The sequence below is a fragment of the Dipodomys spectabilis genome, unplaced genomic scaffold, assembly GCF_019054845.1.
Source record: "Dipodomys spectabilis isolate Male_0828 unplaced genomic scaffold, ASM1905484v1 ptg000001l, whole genome shotgun sequence".
NCBI lineage: Eukaryota > Metazoa > Chordata > Mammalia > Rodentia > Heteromyidae > Dipodomys > Dipodomys spectabilis.
This window is the reverse complement of record NW_024870678.1, coordinates 23199991-23220213: the sequence shown is the minus strand read 5'-3', so window position 1 is coordinate 23220213 and position 20223 is coordinate 23199991. Positions and strand designations below refer to the sequence as shown.

The following is a 20223-nucleotide window of genomic DNA, read 5'->3' as shown; positions in this document are numbered from 1 at the left end:
CCGGGCGCTGGTGGCTCACGCCTGTAATCCTAGCTACTCAGGAGGCTGAGATCTGAGGATCGCGGTTCAAAGCCAGCCCGGGCAGGAAAGACCGTGAGACTCCTATCTCCAATAAACCACCAGAAAACCGGAAGTGGCGCTGTAGCTCAAGTGGTAGAGCGCTCGCCTTGAGCTGAAGAGCTGAGGGACAGCGCTCAGGCCCAGAGTTCAAGCCCCACGACCGACAAAAAAAAAAAAAAAAAAAAAAAAGGAAACAAAAATAACTACACTGAAAGTTTCCAATACCAGGGGCAAGTCTGGCAAACCTGAGCTGCAAAGTAAAAAATGTGCTAGAGTAACAAAAACATTTTTATTTAAGGTATGTGAAAGATTTACATACTTTCTACTGTTAGAAGGACTCAACCATGCTTCAGGAAAATGTTGGTAATTAGAACTACAACATTTAGCCATAGGATTTCTTGTATGATGGGGAAAATGGAGAGGAGTTAAAAACAACTATCTTAAAAGACAATCACCGGAGGCTGCACAGGAGCGCATGCTCAGCCGCGTTCCTTCTCTGTTTACTCTGACTGACCTTTCCTGTGGGTTAGGGGGACTGGAGAAAGTTGAAATGAAAGGTTTGTGAGACAGAGTACATATTCAGCTATACTATCTGTTTACTTTGGCTGACCTTTGTTACTGGGAAGATTAGTATCCGCCTGTGGAAATCCCTGCTAATAAACACAAGGATCAAATATCCTATCAACCACAGGGAAGACACTGAGGGTACAAAGGGGGGTCCTAAGAGTAAGGGTGACAAAGATTAGAGGTGTGCTCTTACCTGCTGTTTGTATTAGCAGTCTAAGTTAGCTACAATCCAAAGATTGGTTTCCTGCTTTATGCACTATCATAACACTATTTATCTTACTCTAAATTAAATATTGACTATCACACTATTAAAAGGCATTGGTAAGAAACGTTTTCAGTGTCTTATTTTGCATGAGCAAATAGTTTCTTTTTCCTCAGGTGTTTTTATTTTGAAAACTTCCAATTCACAGAAGTCATAGAAAAAGAAAAGGACTGCCGTATTCCCTTCATTTAGTTTGCCAGTTGTTTAAATTTTACCATACTTATTTATATGGATGGTACTAAGGTTAAAGAATACATACATTTGAGAATGAAAAAGGCAAGCCAAGGGCAATTTGCTGGGTGCCTGATGGAGGTCAGGTACCTTGTGAACAGCTTCCATATGTGACTCTCAAATGTCATCATAAGATAGAAGAAACAAAGGCTCAGAAGGTTGTATGAGAGATTAAATAATGTAATTAAGGTTATACATTATGAATAGTGCAGTTGGTAATGGAAAAACGTTAAACTGTAAACTCTTATCTTTTCCTATTACATCATGCTGCCTCCATAGGAACAATTTTCTAGCAAATATTTATATGTAACATAGAGTGCTTCAGAGGACCTATTTCAGCAACATAGAGTGAAGCAGATGAGGTCGCTTGGCTGTGGCTTTGAGTGAAATGTCCCCATATCTCCTTTGTGTGGTATGAGCACTGTTCTGGTTCTTGCTGCTCCAAGTTCACAAGGTTTCCTTTCCCTACCTCAGCTGCACAGTACAATAAAAATTCCTATTCACAAAGCTCCTTGGGGGCTTGAAGTAACATAATTATCTTATTAATATAATGCTAGATAAGGCATAAATAATTAATCTCTCAACTTTCCCTAAGCTACTTACAGTTTAAAATAAGAAACTTATTATTACTATTGGTCTTCTCACTTAAAACATCTATTATTTTTTAAGGACCAATTATGTGCCAAGACCATTTACAGAGTCTACCTCATGAAACCTCTGGACATGCTCACAAGGCAGGCAGCGCTTCCTTTATTTCATAGCATAGAAAGGGAGGAGGCTCCCTTCCTCCCTGTGTCTTCGTGGTCAAGGGTTCAGACACTCACCCCACAGCATGAGATGTCTAGCTCAGGGAATGTTCCCAAAGTTCTCCAAAGAACAAAGGATGTGGAGGGACAAGGCTGAGTCCAGACAACCTCCCACCACTTTGTTCTTGAACTGCCAAGGACAATCAAAGGCCAAATTGAGGCTGATTTTACTACTGCAAGACAGAAATGATTCTTTCACCTTTGAAGCCCTAAGAGATAGTCTTCTGTCACCACCCATTCTGCCAATTAATGCTGATAACAGCAGCAAATGTAAGATGAGGAAAATGCTCCCATATCTCTAGCACTTCCCAGGTACCATACTCGTATATGTGAAGTCACTGAATCATCACAGTAATTCTTCAGTGAATGCTCTCTGGTGTCTAGGTCACAGGGGACAAAATGGAGTCATGTTGTTTTACAATAACAGGGCCAAGTTTATACAGCTAGTGGAACGCAGTCTGGCTCTGCAATTTGTGATACCCAATAATATGCCGACCCCAAATCACTCCTCTCAGTTGTCTTCCATTGCTCCACTCCTGTTTGTGGCCACACATCTCCCATTACAGCAAAAAGGTTGACAGACCTGGCATTCCCTCAGCCTTGCCTCTACTTCCCTAGAAGCTTTCCATTTTAGACTCTCTCAGCAAGATATTCCAACCTGGCTACAGATAAGACACATTCTGCAAATACACCTGAGTATAAAAATAGAGTAAGCTGTGCAATCCTGAGAAGTTGCGTTCAAGTTTAAGAGCTGAATCATTAGTACTGGCGGTGTTAACACTGCTGAGAGAGGCTCACATCATGCCCACCAGGGGTGAGGACAGTTTGTTATCATGGAAATTAAAATTCTCTTCATATTTTTTCTTGACAACAAAAGATACAAAAAAATAACTGGTTTGGTTTATTACTATCAAATGCCATTTATATGATACTTTACAGGTTGGAATACTTATAGAAATATTGTGAAACCACTAGACACCAGTGTAATCCTAGTTACTTGGAAGGCTGAGATCTGAGGATCATGGTTCAAAGCCAGCCTGGGCAGAAAAGTCCGTGAGACTTTTATCTCCAATAAAGCCAGTAACTGAGTAATGGCTCAAGTGGTAGAGCAATAGCCTGGAGCAGAAAATCTCATGGACGGCACCCACACCCTGAGTTCAAGCCCCAGGACTGGCACTAAAAATAAATAAATAAATAAATAAAAGGAGTCGAAACTCATCATTGTAGCTTTCTCATCTTAGCAAAGTCATATCTTTATCTATTTGAGAATGTAGAAGAGGTAATATTATGAAACATAATATGTCAGCAGTTTTTACTTTTATTGTCATACATATCTATTTTGCTAATTTCTCTTTGTGAAATGACCTATTTAATAGGATGCAAAAAAGAAAAAATAAGCAATCATGCCAGGAATAATTCATACCTGTTTGTATCTGTGATCCTAGCCACTTGGGGGGCAGAGATAGGAAGGATCACAGTTCAGGGTCAGCCCAGGCAGAAAGTGATCCACTTCAATTAACAATGTTTACAGATGCTCCTCAACTTATAATAGTAAACCCATTGCAAACAGAAATGATAAGACACAATCTCAATTACTACACCACACATAGCCTTCTCAACATTCTAGTTCAGAAACACAGCACACTGCAGTGTTGGCTGCTTCCCTGGGCAGGCTGGAACTGACTCACCGAAGCTGCATCACTAACCCAGAAAAGAACAAAGTTCAAAGCAGTTTTTGCTTGGTTCTTAAGTAGAACCAACACAAGTCAGGAAACGTGTGTGTGTGGGGGGGGGGGGGGGCAGGGGGTTACTGAGGGCTTTGTACTAGCTAGACAAGTATTCTACCATGTGACCCGTATTCCTAGTCCTTTTGACTTTAGTTACTTTTTTGGACAGGATCTTGAATATTTGGTCAGTAACCCTCATAAACATCCTCCCATATAGCTGGGATTACGTACACGTCTGAACGACTACATTTCACTTATTTTTTGAGACAAGGTCTCACTAACTTTGTACCCATACTAGTCTTAGACTTCAATGGGATTACAAATTTAAATCTGTTATTTGAGACAGGATATCACTGGGTATCACTGCTACCTCTGCCTGAGCTAACCTCAAACTTGCAATTATCCTACCTCAGCCTCTCAAGTAGCTGTACAAAGAATCAATGAAATGAAAAGTTGTATCTTTGAAAAAATAAATGAGATGGATAAACCCTTAGCTAAACTGACCTAAAGAAGTAGAAAAAAAAATCAGAGATAAAAACAGAGATATCACAACAAATACCAATGAAATCCAGAGAGTTATTAAGGAATACTTTTAAAACATATACTAATAAATTCAAGCATGTGGAAGAAATGGATTAATTCTAGATGCACTACTTACCAAAACTGAATGAACAAGAAATAAACCACATAATAAGGTCTATAACAAGAAAAAATCTTGAAGTAGTAATGAAGTTACTCAAGAGGCTGAGATCTGGAGGATCTCAATTTTAAGTCAGCCTGGCTCAAGTGGTAGAATACTTTCCTAGCAAATAAATTCATTCCCTAATAATGGAGAAGACAACTTAATATAATTTTTCAGACTTATGTAGCAATTGAAGTTTATGCTTGAGCCCCCCAAACCAAATAAAAGTTGAGGAGATGGCTTCATAGCAAGAGCTGGAAAAATAATTAAGAATTATCATAGTATTTTTAAGGATGACCTCATATAATTCTTACAATCACCTTGTGAGCTTATGAGGACAGATATTACGAATTTCCCCCATTATATCTAAAGAAACCTGGTCTCTATGTAGGGCAATTGCTTATTTAAAGATCTTTTAAATTAAATATTAAAGATCCCTTCTTATGTAATTATAGTCTTAATTTTTCCACATGCCTGTGAATAAAAGCATAAAGCATGCCATGAAAGCATGAAAGCATGACCCCGGCCATTTGTCCCCCAAGAACACTAAACCCCTCTCCCAATCTCTACTATTCCTCAGCAGTCAGAGAAGATATAAAGCCTAATGCTTTCTGAGTATGGTTTGGTACCTACAAGATTTTAGAACAATACAGCTCACATGCAGTTGTACCAAATATTCCTGAGACAAATTTGTATCTTCAAACCAAGGCATTTCCCAACTTAGTGTTTAGGAGGGAAAAGTGGTACTTAAGGACATAAATAAAATAGGGAATAGTCAGTAGGGTTAGGGCCATAGTTACAATTCTAAAATAAACATATGGGAGGTCATCATCACCCTTTAGTAACAAATAAAACACCAAAAAAATTTAAAGATGTACCTAGACAAATAGAACCTACAAATTAGGAAGACCCAATTAAAGTCATTAACGATTATAACAATGCAATCACCAAAAGATCAAATATACAGTATCGGTTGAGTAGGGCTTCTGGCGACTAGTTTCAGACACCAGAAAAGTTTTGGAAATTCAAGGATTAGATTATGTATTTGAAATGCCTTTGTTCCCATGGGTGACACCATGTGACAATGTGTAGCAGAAGGTTCTGAGCTCCCTATCCATCTTGCTTATCCTATCTGGAGAATTCAACATCTTTGCTCATCTCCTGTTCTGCAGTTTCTGTGACACACTGCTCTGGGTTCTACTCCTGTCTCTAGTGGGCTGCTTCCTTCCTCCCTCCAACATCAACTTCCTCCTGTTCTGCTTTTCTTTACATACTCATTTTTTAGCATACTTATTCTTATGCACTGAATTATCACTAAGTTAATGTGTTCAAACCCACTATACAACTCTAACCTCCAGCTAGTAATCTAGTTCCACAGTTCAAGTCTGGAGTTTGGGGTATATGGTGAGCAATCTAAGTGTGATTATATTTCCTAATTTGGATTTTATATCTTCCTTCCTTCCTTCCTTCCTTTCTTTCCTTCCTCCTCCATTTTTCTTTTTGGCCATACTGGGGTTTGAATTCTGTGCCTTGGGCTTGCTAGTAGGCAGATGCTCTACCATTTAAGCCATGCTTCCAGTCCTGTATTTCCAAGTTTGTCTAATGGCTTATATTGGATCAATCCAGAAAACCAAGTTTCTCTCAAGACACTGTTATAATTTATTCTAATAGAAACGCATTTTACACCAAGCTATATAGATTCTAGCACATCAAATAAATGAGAAATAAAGAGAGAGATGTGAGTGACTAATATAACAGCCAAAGTGAATCCAAATGCTTAGAGTGTCCTTACAAAAAAAGTATATCAGACACAGAATGTGGGCTTAAAAAGTTAATATTTTAAAAGAAAGTAAGATTGAACAGCAGGAAAGATGCTTATTATTAATAAAATAAATACATTATCTTTCAGAAAAATTGCAAAGATACAAATTTACTTGGTACTTGATAATAATATGTATTTAAAAAAATACTATACCTTACAGTAAAATCATAGGAACATGAGGCCAGCACTGAAGCATGAAATGGTGAAAACTAAAAAAGAAAATTAAAGAAAAAGTTAGCTGTAATTATAATATGCTATTTCCTGTAGTCATTCCATGAATTATTATAATAAACAAGTTATTCAGATCTGTCACTTAAAAAGTATGTCTTTCTGAACCTTATATATTTTGAGTTAAAGTGTTTTAGCCTTTTAAGAATCCATTTATAAGCTGGGCACCAGTGGCTCATGCCTGTAATCCTAGCTACTCAGGAGGCTGAGATCTGAGGATCACAGTTCAAAGCCAGCCTGGACAGAAAAGTCCATGAGACTCTTCTCTCCAATAAACCACCAGAAAACTGGAAGTGGCACTGTGGCTCAAGTGGTAGAGCGCTTGCCTTGGAGCTGAAGAGCTCAGGGACAGCACCCAGGCCGTGAGTTAAAGTCCCAGGACCGAAAAAAAAATCCATTTATAGGAAAAATATTTATTCTTACATTCTCCAGAGAAAATTATCCCTCAAGCTTTTAAAAGTTTATTTGTAATAAGTATTCCCAAAACATTGATAGTCTGAAAGAAATTAAATAAACACTCTTATTGGCTGCCCAAACATGTTTCTGCAAAATTAAGAAATTTAAGTATGTGATAAGACATAATATTTAATTATAGAATTTACTAGCTTTATTATTCATTCTACAAATAAGTATCAAAATAAACATTTAAATATTAAAATATTCTTAAAATATTTTTTCCCCAGTACTGGGGTTTAAACTCAGGGTCTCATGCTTGCTTGACTTGCTTGCTTGAGCCATGCCTCCTGGGCTTTTTTCTGGTTATTTTAGGGATGGAGACTTTTCTATTCAGGCTGCCTTAAAACCACAATCTTCTGGATCTCAGGTTCCTAACTATCTAGGATTATAAATACTTTTTACGCGATTTACATATTGAGAACAATGAAAAATCACTGCAAGGAGAAAAATGACAAATTTACTGTCAAGTAACATTACCAATACAATAAATATACCACAGAAGGTGCCCTTTGTAGTTATATTTATTTAGTGTTTATCTTACCAACATTTTAGTTAATCATTTTTTTATTTAATCTGGGGGGGAGGCGGTGCTGGGACTCTAACTCAGGCCTCATGCATGGTAGGCAGGAGCTCTAGCACTAGGTTCATATCAGACTCACCATCATTTCAGTAAGTTAATACACACATATATAACTGCATTTGAATAGCATTTTACAGTTCATAAGGCATTTTCACTACACTACCCTACTTCATTCTCACAACCACTCTAAAATATACACAGAAACTATGTTTTTACTAATAAAACTTTTCTACATAAGACTACCATTAAAATCTAAACAAAGCAAAATATAGTACTATATCTTATATGCCTGAATAATAGTCAATAAAACTTAAATATTAATTTAAAAGAGATTTAGAATTTTAACTATAGGATTGGGTCTGACTACCCTATAGAAAATATTAATAAGATACATTTTTAGCCATTAATGAATAACCTCCCCAAAATAATTAAAGTATTTTCCACAGTAACACAGAAGAATGCACCTAAATAAGAACTGAGAAATTAACTTATTACTTTTTTTTTTTTTGGGTCCAGTCGTGGGGCCTGAACTCTGGGTCTGGGCGCTGCCTCTCAGCTTTTCAGCTCAATGCTAGCGCTCTACCACTTGAGCCACAGCACCACTTCTGGCTTTTTTTTTTCTTTTTGCTTATGTGGTGCTGAGGAATCGAACCCAGGGCCTCAGGCATGCAAGACAAGCGCTCTACCACTGAGCCACCTTCCCAGCCCTTATTACTTTTTTAAAAAGTTACTTCATTCTCTGCTGTTGTAATAGAGAAGAAATTTTCCTATATCCTACTTATTTGTAAATATTCAGTTATCACTATGTCAAAGACAAAATTAATCATCTCTATATCAATCTCAAAAAAGTAGAGAATTTCCTACTGAATAGAAAAGTATAAAGAATTGTAATACTAAAGGTAAACTGATACTGTTAGGAAATAATCTTAAAATATATTAGGGGGTAATAGGATAAGAAAAACATTTTTATCTAACTTAATATACTGAATATTCACATTGTCCTAATCATTCAATAAGCATTCAAATATCTGAGTGAATTTTTGTTCTTAATATTGATGACCAGAAGAAAAAGGAATCAAATCCCAGAGTACTGAGTACATAGGAGGATTGAGAGTTCTAAGCCAGCTTAGACTACATAACAATACTATCTAAAAAAACCAACAGCAGGGAATGTAGCTCAGTAGGAGAGCAGTTGCTAGAGTCAACAAGCCCTGGGCTGGACCAAGAATTGCTAAATAAAAAATAAATTCAACAAAACAATCCATAAACACCAAAATACTCTTTTATGTATGCTTTACTGATTATATTTATATTTTCATCTATATATTAAAAGCAAATGTAAAATCTTACTTTCACCCTTCTAATAGCATAGGTGTGACCAAGAAGTTCAAACACTGGTTGTCGTACATTCCTTAAATCCCAGCCTCTCAGACTGCAATCCACAGCTCCTGTCACCAGCAAATTCTGGAAACAATCCAGAGAAGGGTCAACTATGACAACATTGCAGTTGATCTATATTAAGTCTTTACATGTTCTGCTACCTAGAACTTGTGGTGAGCCCAGAGCTCCTGGCTGAAGAGACAGTGCTCAGCCTACTCTACATCTACCCGAACAGCAATTCATTGTCTAGATACATGAGGCTTTAATATAAGATCATTTGCATGAAAGTTGCAATGATTATAAAAAGTTTTGATCACAATAAAGTATATAACATTATCTTTTTCACATTACTGAATTATCACATATGCCACAATTTAATTTTCTTGTAAGGAAAATTCACTTGTGATGGTCAAAATTGAAACTGCAGCCATCAGCACTGACATTCTCACATAAATCAAGTATTACTACTAAATATGTACTACTTTTTCTTTCTTTTTATGTAAATGAGTCTGCCAGTATAATGTTCTTCTGTTAATTTAAAATTAGAAAATAGGGTTTATGTGTTTTGACAATTTTTTTTGCAGTCAAAAACCACTGGTGGGACTGGGAAGGTGGCTCAGTGGTAGAGCACTTGCCTTGCATGCATGAGGCCCTGGGTTCGATTCCTCAGCACCACATAAGCAAAAAGAAAAAAGTCGGAAGTGGCACTGTGGCTTAAGTGGTAGAGTGCTAGCCTTGTGCTGAAGAGCTGAGGGACAGCGCCCAGGCCCAGAGTTCAGGCCCCATGACTGGACCCCCCCCAAAAAACAAAACCAAAAACAAAACAAAACAAAACAAAACACTGGTACAGAAACAGTAAGTAGGGCTGGGAATGTGGCTTAGTGGTAGAATGCTTGCCTAGCATGCATGAAGCCCAATTTCTCAGTACCACATAAATAAAAAAAGCCAGAAGTGGTGCTGTGGCTCAAGTGGTAGAGTGCTAGCCTTGAGCAAAAGAAGCTCAGGGACAGTGCCCAGGACCTGAGTTCATGCCCCAAAACTGGCAAAAATAAAGAAAAAAGAAAAAGAAAGAAAGAAAAAAACAGTCAGTACATTTGCATATATTAAATCTCTTTCTATTTTCAATTCTTTGCTCATGTGGCTGAAGCTTTGAAAACAGTTACACATGGACATGGCTATCATAGAGAAATTTGGAAATTAGGCATATAAAAGAAGATGAAAGAAAAATTTTAAAACATCAAGACTGTCATTAAAAATCAAATTACAAAAAGTTCATCAGTCTAGATTAGTGAAATGAAAAAGAAAGTAAAGCAAAAGATGATACAAAGTGTCAGGGTGAAGAGCAATCACACACAGAAAGAAAGAAAAAGAGAGAGAGAGAGGGAAGGAAGGAAAGAAGGATGGAAGGAAGGGAGGGAGGGAGGGAGAGAGGGAGGAAGGAAGGAAGGAAGAAAAGAAGGAAGGAAGGAGAAAATTACAAAAATTATAAAGCACTTTCCCAAAACAAACTAGAAGGGCTGCACTGCTGAACTTTTGAGAATTTGTGTTTTTTACTTTTCCTGCTTTATGAGCACTTAGATTCAATTAATGCTAATGCATGTCAGTCACAATCACTAATTAGAAACAAAAGGGACTGCATTTACTTAATGGTCCACCCAAGTCCACATAAACAAAGACAAACAAAACTGATCGTTTCAACATTAGGAAGAGCAGCCACACAAAATGGAGCCACACATGTACCTCATTATATTTACACCAGTCACAACTCAAGATTTCAGCCTGATGTGCTGGGATCACAATTCGGACTCCTGTGGTCTTCATGTCCCAAACTCTCAGAGTCTGATCACCTGGGAAGTAAGTAAGTCTTGATTACTCAAGTTCCATCCCCACAGCAGGTGCTTAGGACACAATGTGCTGCTCATAAAGGTAAATCAAGCTAAGATACTCCCCCTGTTAGGACACTGCCATCTCTGTATGATTTTTAAATAAGAACTACTAAAAGTGAAAGGCAACAGAAAGCAATACAGAACAAGAATGCTTTAACCCCTATTCAAAAAAAAATTGAATCTCACAGAGACAAAGAATTTTGACTTGTAAGTGGTTTTGTTTGCTTACTTGGATAGGGTGTGTGTGTGTGTGTGACCTCATCTTAAGGATATTACAAGAATGATTTTTACTTGTAAGTGGTTTTGTTTGCTTACTTGGATAGGTGTGTGTGTGTGTGTGTGTGTGTGTGTGTGACCTCATCTTAAGGATATTACAAGAATGATTTGCTTACTTGGATAGGGGTGTGTGTGTGTGTGTGTGTGTGTGTGTGTGTGTGTGTGTGTGTGTGTGTGTGTGTGTGTGTGTGTGTGTGTGTGTGTGTGTGTGTGTGTGTGTGTGTGTGTGTGTGTGTGTGTGTGTGTGTGACCTCATCTTAAGGATATTACAAGAATGATTTGCTTTGCCTAACTGTACAAAGTCACCCTGACTAAATGATTTAAGCATGCGGTTTGCTTTCAATTTTTCTAAACTATGAAAGAAATAAAATGAAAAAAATGACAGGATAAATAAAAGCTAGAAATATGAATTTACTAGAATGCAGTTTCTGTAAAGCACTAGCCATGGTCTCTAGTACAGAGTAGACACTATAACATATGGTAACCAAAGATGCTAATTATTAAAATTGACCTTTACTTATTTTATATACCCAATTCTAAATCACATCATCACATCAAATAGCTAAATTTAGACAATGTTTTTGACTTCTCTGGAAGCTGTATAAGAAAGATAAGCATGTGTGCCATTAATGAATGTTGAGGTCAAGAACTAGAGCTCTGAGTTCCATGGCAGAGCAATTTCCTAGCATGTACAAGACCCAGGGTTCAGCACTGCAAGAAAACAGGGCAAGAGGAAAAACAGGGGCTTTGAAGTTCCAGAGCCTGGTTCTAATCCCACTGGATCATCTGCTGGCTGATGATGTCTAATCAAGTTACTTTACTGACCCTTGGTTTCCATACCTATGAAGAACTACCTATAAGGTTGAAACAAGGTAAGGCAGTGGGGCTTAGTATATGCCACATATGCCATATAACCTTACTGTTCAAGAAAAACAAAATGAGACACATGCGCCCATGTTCGGAAGTCATTCCTGTCCCCATTAATAATAACGGGTAATATTTACTAAATGCTTATGCATTGGATGCTGTTCTAAACATTTTATGCATATTAACTTTTTATAAAATACTACAGTAATGACATGAAGCAGGAATTATGATACTATCAAAGCAACTGCTCTAGTCTTTACAAATGAGGAAAATGGAGCCTGGGACACTAGGCAATGGAACCTGTACCTGAACCAGAACCACTGCTCTGTGCCACCTCCTCATGCTGTCCTAGAAAAACGCCATATAGTCCATGCTTACTTTTTCTATAAATCAGAGAGAGGTGTTTTTTCTCTCTGTCATTGGGACATTTTGTTATTTTCTCCTGAATTATGTTAAAATAAAATTCCTAACACACCACAGATAAAGTTAAAATCTCCATTGTGTTCCCAATCCCATTCTACCTCCCTCCACACCCTGAGAGTTCAGCAATCAGGAATTGATAGGCATCTCTTTCATACGTTTTCGGCGTACTTTTATGGATTCATAAATACATACTATTCCTTGCATACATATGAGATCTTTTCCCACTTTCATTTGAAAACACCATCCAGGTACTTTATAAAAGGTTGAAGAACACTTTGATAGATGAAAGTAACTGGCATTTTTTGGATCTAAGGACAATAGGGATGAAAGGGATCGATGAGTGTGGACATACAAAGAGAATCAGTTCTGAACTGGTTCAGGTTAGAGCTTCAAACACCTGTAGGCACCCTAAAAATAATCAGTCTCCAGTTTAGCCACCAGTCAGGAGAACGTGTTTCAGAACTCCAAACAGCTTTCATGAAATGACTTTTCCTTTCTTGCTCTAGCCTTTCGTGTCTATCTCAAAGTGATGTGGATGGCTAGCAACAACTTTCTTCTAGGAACAGCACACTCCCTTCTCCAAGTAATTCTCCACACAGGATCACTCTGCAGCTGGAAGGTCAAAGTAGCCATGGTGCCTCTGGTGGCCAAGAGTCTTACTGTATGGAGAAGGCAAGCCTACAGTCAAGTTACCAAGCAGTGACAAATTCAGATGAGAGACACTGTCCTGGGGCAGTTCAAACAACCCTTCCCTTTGTCAGTACGCTTTTCAACAAATGTGCCAAGGACCTACAACAGCTCTAGTTCTATCACTTGCGGGTAGAAAGGATGTTTCTTATCATAGAGGGAGTAGACGGTATGCTCCCCAAGTTTCTGTCTCTAAAAAATCCCAACATTTGATTTAACATGAGGCTTCCTCTTTAACATACCAATGGCTTTCAAAACCAGATACAATTTAATAGTAAGTTAAGAACTTGGAGGTCTTCTATAGCCCTGATTAAAGAATTGTCTAAAGTCTAATGAGCTATGTTACCTGACTATTACCTTCTCTGAGAATGTGAATTGATTTAAAGTGAAGACTAGGAGATTAAAAATAATCTACTGTAGCACTATGATGAGTGAGTCTCACCTGACAGAAGGATGAACAAAAGATATCACACACAAAAGCATACAACAGGTAGCAAAGTATTAATCTCTGCTATTAGAAGGCAGAGCTGGATGCCCTGGAGGGTGGGGTAGTGGGGAGGAGCAGGGACATAACGAACTAGATGAAGTCCTCAGGTGTAATTCTGTTTATTGAGCCAAGTAAAGGTTACACAGATGGGCTCACTGTGAAAAATAAGTCAAGTTGTTCACTTAAGGGTACACACCTGTTAGGTATGTGTGTAAGAGATTCAACAACAAAGGTTGGGTTGATGGTGAATCAGTATCTCTCACACAATATTCTGGCTCTGCACCATCATATTCAAGCAATATATAGATTTAAGTCATGGCTTAGGTTGTCCTCCTGGCATTAACTTGAGGGGCAGAAAAAGAAGACTGCTGTACAGGAGTCAAGAACCCCACGTCTCTGAAAGTCATTTTTAATGTACACTGTTGACATTCTGTCTTCATCTCTGTTGCCCAGGTAAGAAAGAGGCCTTCTAGCAGTGTGTGACATTCCACTCTCTTCCAGCTGCCAGGGCGTCTGCATTTATATTAATCCCATCTCCAGACACCTGGCCCTGGCCTTTCACTGCCAGCCAGACTCTCATCAGGGCCCTTGATGATGCCATAGTCCTACCTGAATCACCAGCTTCTCTTATCAGCTGCAGACCTGCCACTGGCAGCAAAACCAATTGGCAGGGAGTACAGGCTATGACTCTGCCTAATTTCAAAATGCAGCAAGTAAGAGGAAGAACAATGAGTATACACAGAGTCTAAAACTGTCAAGTGAACAGAGTCCTGACAGAGTACTTTTGGGCCCAAATAAATTAATCTAATTGAAATGCCAGATGTCTCTCATATGAAATATGACTTTTCCTTACAATACAATGAGGTTTATTTTAACTACTACTAGACCCCACACATTGAGGCACAGCTAAGACTTATGCAATTATGCAGTCTGTAATAGGAGTAATTTAGTTTTCATGATTCAAAAGAAAGTTTACTTCATATTAATTTCCTTTATTTAAATAGCTCATATATCCTTCCTTTCTGTCTCATGAACTAGACAAAACAAAATACCCTTTGAGAACTCTGCTATGAAGATATACCTAGATTTATCTCTTCCTTTTTGGTTTTAACGTCACTAATGATAATTAATTCAAGTCCTACATAACCTTTAAGGAGACTAAACTCTTGGAGTAGCCTAACTGGTTTATTTCCATATATTATCTTAAAATGTAAGACTGAATAAAATAGCTAACAATATGTGTGCCACACATAGAAGCTTATCATATAAGCTTTATCCTATCATTAGAAATAAGTTGAGTTCCATAACTATGAGCTTTGCAATTGAGATTGTTTTTATGCAAAGACTATGGTGTATTTTATAGCAAGCAATGGTGAAACAAAGGACATGGGGGGAGCCAATGCAACAGCGATATACACAAGACAATATGTTGGAAATGATCTGCACAACTTGGGGGTGTGGGTTAGGGGGAGGGAAATTAGGAGAAAAATGAGGGAAGGGGTGACAAGTTTGACAAGAAATTTACTTATGGGGCTGGGAAGGTGGCTCAGTGGTAGAGTGCTTGCCTTGCATGCATGAGGCCCTGGGTTCGATTCCTCAGCACCACATAAGCAGGGGGGAAAAAAAGCCAGAAGTGGTGCTGTGGCTCAAGTGGTAGAGCGCTAGCCTTGAATTGAAGAGCTGAGGGACAGCGCCTAGGCCCAGAGTTCAGGCCCCACAACCGGACCCCCCCCAAAAAAAAATTTACTTATTACCTTACTTACTGTAACTGTAAGCCCTCTGCACATCACCTTTACAATAAAAAATGCAAAAAAAAAGATGTTGAAGATTATTACAAAACTGAGGAGGGAAAAAAACCCCAAAACTTCTCAAACTTAAGAAACCACCTTATCTCTGAGTTCAGCACTGAAGCCACTCTGCGGGTTTTCAAAAATTAGATGATTATGTTCCTATGAAAACAAACATGGCAACTCCCACCACATCAGTGGATATAAACTATTTATTTAACATATCAGACAGAGCTGAAACTAATACAGTGCTTTCCAAATACAGCTGATCACTTGATTCAACTGGGATGAAATATACACCTCCCAAAAGGCATTCTGATTCAGCAGAACTTGGGTGAAGCCCAGAATTCAGTTGTTATCCAGGCTCCCTAATGAATCTAGTGATTGGTAACTTTTTAAAATTCCTGGAGCACTATCTTTTATTACACACTGTGTACAGAGCCTGTACAGAGCAAGCTACTTTAAGCATCTGTTCTCATAGTCATTCTAGCTGCACATGTGCACTACAAAGGCCATTCTGATGCTCCTCAAATATATTGTTCTCTGCACAGCCCACATCTTTACCTCCATCCTAAGAATCTCCTAACTTCCTAAGGCAGTAGCTTGGACATTCTTTCCTGAGGAAAGCATCCCTGAAGACCACTAGCCCTGACAAGTTCATTTATACATTTCCACAGAATTCATGTTATCATAAAAATAGGTAACAGTTCTAGGGTTCTTATTCTCTCTGTGTGTGGCAGCCATTTGAAGTCCTTCCTGTACATGAACTCAAGCATCCTCAAAACTGCATAGTATAGGTCTTATTATTGCCCTTCTTGTAGAAATAACAGAAAGGCTAAGTAGCATGACCAATGTCACACCATCGCAAAACAAGAACATGGTGCTAGGAAGCCCATAAGTCCATGTGGTAACCACTGTGTATCAGCACCACTAGCTTGTTTGTACCTCCCTTTTTCACTAGATGATATGTTCTTGATGGACAGGAACTTTGCTTTCATCCTCATTGAATCTCCAATGCCCAGCAAATGACATGTATTTAATAAATACATGGGCTAGATGAGTGTTCTTTTCAAACATCAAAATGAACCATGGATGTGTTTTCGAAACTCAGATAAGCGGGTACTTCTAGATCATACGAAATAACAGTAAAAAACACTTTAGTATTCATCTGTGGAAGGCTTTTGACTGAATAAGAGGATATGGAAATGCTATAGGAAATACATGAAACAAGGCGTGCAAAGAAAATCTGCCAAGGAGCTCACCTGCCTATTAATGCCTTGCATATGACATGGCAGGCAACTTTTTTGGGGGGCCTCCCTTGAAGTGACCAAGGCACATTAAGTGTTTTAGAGCTTGCTTTAAGTTTTTACTATACCACAACTCCTTCTGGTATTTTTGCAGAGTGGAAGAAATGTCCAATTTTTTCAAACTTAATGAAATAGCTAATATTTGAAAATTATCATGAAGAAATATTTCAGGAAAATGACACACATGATAAATCAACATTTTAATGAGTTTTCAAAAACTTCTAAACAGCATTATTGGATCTGATTCAAGGGGCAAGTTTTAAAAAGTTTATTTTTGTTGATTGTTTTGCTTTGTTTTAACAAACACATTTCATAGCTTGTAGGTTTAGTGTTTGGTTTGATTCCTCAAATCCCCTGTGATTTATTTGAAGCCTAAAATGTACAACCATTATAATGCACATTGGCCCCCTGGAATCTAATCACCTACTTCTACTTAATCAAGATTTATTCCTCATATCTTCAGCACTTGAAGTTTGGGTATCATTCCCATTTTCTGCCGGCCACTGCAGGAGCTAAGCTGGATCTAAGTCAATTAAAACAACATAAAACAACCACAAGGACACACTGAACCAATGAGACAAAGTAAAATTCTCCTGAATGTCTGAGAGAGGACCTTCCACTTTTCCTGTTAGTCAGAAATCATAAGAATGGAAGGGTGGGAGCTACTGCCATCATCTGGTAACTTACAAAAGACAAAAGACAGAGCCCTATCTATATCCAGCTTTGCCTCTAAAGCTAGATCTAGTTCAAGAGTTGGCAACTCTGTCAGCAAACAAATCTACCTTCTTCCTTAACGCAGTATGGCCAAATTTTGTGCACTTTTTACAAAAGAATTCCCAATTAATATGACAAGTATTTGTATTTCTTTTTTTTTACGGTTTATCTTTTTATTATTTCTCCTTTTATCAAAATCTGTCACAGCTGGGGGCCAAGAGGAAGTAAAAAAAAATCCCACAAATATTCCCCCAGTTTCCCCACCCACCTCCCAAGTATTTGTATTTCTAATATAACACATTAAGGTAATATAATCGAAAAGATGGTCTCTGAATATTCTATATACACTATCCAGGGTAAATATTACATATACAAATATATATGTGTATACAATATTACATAAAGTTCAATGTGAAAGGAGTTATATGTGACTCAACCCAAATAAAGGACTAATACACATAATTCTGGCTGATATGTAAATAAATGTACCTGTTATTAGTTCATAATTTTTATCACTGGATTTTATGTTTGGTCACCAGAATAAAAAAATAACAAAAGTGGGTTAGGGGTGTAGCTCAGTCATAGAATGTGTGCTTGGCATGCATGTGGCAAATTCAGCTCACACACACAAAAAGGAAAGAAGAAAGGAAGGAAGAAAAGGAAAAAGAGAGGGAGGGAAGGAAGGAGGGAGGGAACAGAAGGAAGAAAGAAGGGATTAAATAAATTCAATTTTAGAACCTTAAATAATATTATAAAGAAAATCACATGTAACAGAACTTAAAACAAACTATCTATAATCTGTCTTAGTACAGTTATACTCATGTTAAAATTTAGTGCCTGTTGCCAGTTAGAGCTCCCAGCAGACATGCCTTCACTGAAAGGGAAATGTGTTCCATTCATTTTTATGATGGATACTGCTAATTCCATTCAGGGTTTGAAATGGGCCCTCTGAAACTATAAGATATAGCACCAAAGAACATCTCTCTTTTGTATGAAAATACATACTAATGTCAACCTAACATATATGCTTGTGAGAATTTTAATTTAACTTGTACCAAGACTCTCTGAATTAGGGGTTTTCATCAAAGGTAAAAATAGAAAAGTATGATTACTAAAGTGAACTGTGGTTATCTTAGAATCTGCTTCACTACAAATATGAAACTCATTTGCATTAAATTTGAAGCTATTTTGCATGGAATTAAAAGCATAAAATCTGACCAATGCAAGTTATACACATAGATCAAAGAGATAATTTCATATTGAGTATTAATAGTGCTTCCATTTACTTAACATACACCCAACTTTATGGCTAGCTGTGCCACAGAAATATAAAAGATCTAAGAGGAAATTCAACTTCAGATAAAAAATGGGATGAGGGCCAGGCGCCAGTGGCTCATGCCTATAATCCTAGCTACTCAGGAGGATGAGATCTGAGGATCACGGTTCAAAGCCAGCCCGGGCAGGAAAATCCATGGAACTCTTATCTCCAATAAATCACCAGAAAACCGGAAGTGACACTGTAGCTCAAGTGGTAGAGCACTAGCCTTGAGCTGAAGAGCTGAAGATAGCACTTAGGCCCAGAATTCAAGCCCCATGGGACTAGGACAAATCTACTACTGCTCTCCTTAAAATGATCTGACACTATGGAAAAAATGTAATTCAGATTATAGATGAGAAAGCCAAGGCCCAAACAACATACGAATTTTAAAAAATAATAGTATTAGTTTTATATGTTTACAAGGTATACAGTTCTTTATTTTAAAAAATAATGCAATTAATTTTTAATCCAAGAAAAATATGTTTCTTAGCTATGCTTGTATACATAAATATTACCATTATTTACTATTAGGATCTCAAAATATTGCATAATCTAAATGATATATATGTATACAATTTACTTGAAAGTTGCCATTTGAGTGTCTTCAATCTAATACTTGTAGAATTCACAGAAATTTGAATAAATTTTAGAATTACAAGAAAGTGAACTTGAAGAAAGGCCTACCTTTAGACTTCAGATGAGTGAAAGCTACTAGAAGCACACTACCTTCTCCACTATCACCTTTTCTCCTCCCGTAAGCAATTAACTATACAAAAGAGCTTCTAGTGCTTTAGCTCCTTTCTAAGTTCTATATGAGGTATCAGAATACATTTTCCATAAAGGACCAGGTGGTAAATATTTTTGGATTTGAGCACTATTAATCCTCTAACAACTTTGACACTAATGTGAGAGCAGCCATAAGCAATATGCAAATAAACAGATATGACCATGTTCCAATTAAACTTTATTTACAAAAGCTACGAACAAGTCATTATGATCTGAAGATAGTAATTTGCCTAGTATATTCGATTCTAAGGCTTTGGCTTTTAGTTAAGGACACAATTGTAAAGCACAAGGTCTGTGCATTAGGATCTTCAGTTTCAAACCTGACCTGTTCAGTGACAAACTTTGTGTGTTTCAAAAGCTCAATATTGTTCTAAAAGAAAAGGATTTTCTCTTTTAAATGTATGTCTTAGCTATGACATTATCATCTTCAAATTTTTCCAGTCTTTAAAGGTTAGATTCCTTTAAAGGTACTCTGGGCCACAGCTGCTGCTTGCCAATAAGTTGGTAAAGAAGGATAGATCCCAAGAACTTAAAAGAATAGGAATATACTTTTCTTTGAATCGAGGGCACACAGTGCCATCTAGCGGGGAAAATTAGGCTACTCCAATTTTTGGTAAATTCACAAGTATTTACCTGAGGCTGAAGCAAAACAACCAGGGATGTGAGGAGACCAGATTGTGCTATAAATGACACTTTCATGGCCTCGAAAGGTGCACAGACACTTTCCAACAGTTGGATCCCACTACAAATAAATGAATAGATTATTTAATAGAAAGACATATGCTCTTATGTCTACAGTATGTACAATATACTATGTTTACATATACATACTACCTCAAGAATTTTTATCATCTACTTTATATAAACTAAAACAGTCTTTCAGA

General features: G+C 37.5%; 1 protein-coding gene across 1 annotated transcript in view; it reads right to left on the bottom strand.

Annotated features, from left to right (window-relative positions):
• The window catches only part of Pex7 (peroxisomal biogenesis factor 7), a 60049-nt gene that overhangs the window by 27032 nt on the left and 12794 nt on the right, over positions 1–20223 (bottom strand). The window contains exons 5-8 of the mRNA XM_042672773.1: positions 19973–20081; positions 10542–10648; positions 8772–8885; positions 6311–6366 (exon numbers count right to left, since the gene is read on the bottom strand). Coding sequence (XP_042528707.1) covers positions 6311–6366; positions 8772–8885; positions 10542–10648; positions 19973–20081 — 386 coding nt within the window. The remainder of the gene's footprint in view (positions 1–6310; positions 6367–8771; positions 8886–10541; positions 10649–19972; positions 20082–20223) is intronic.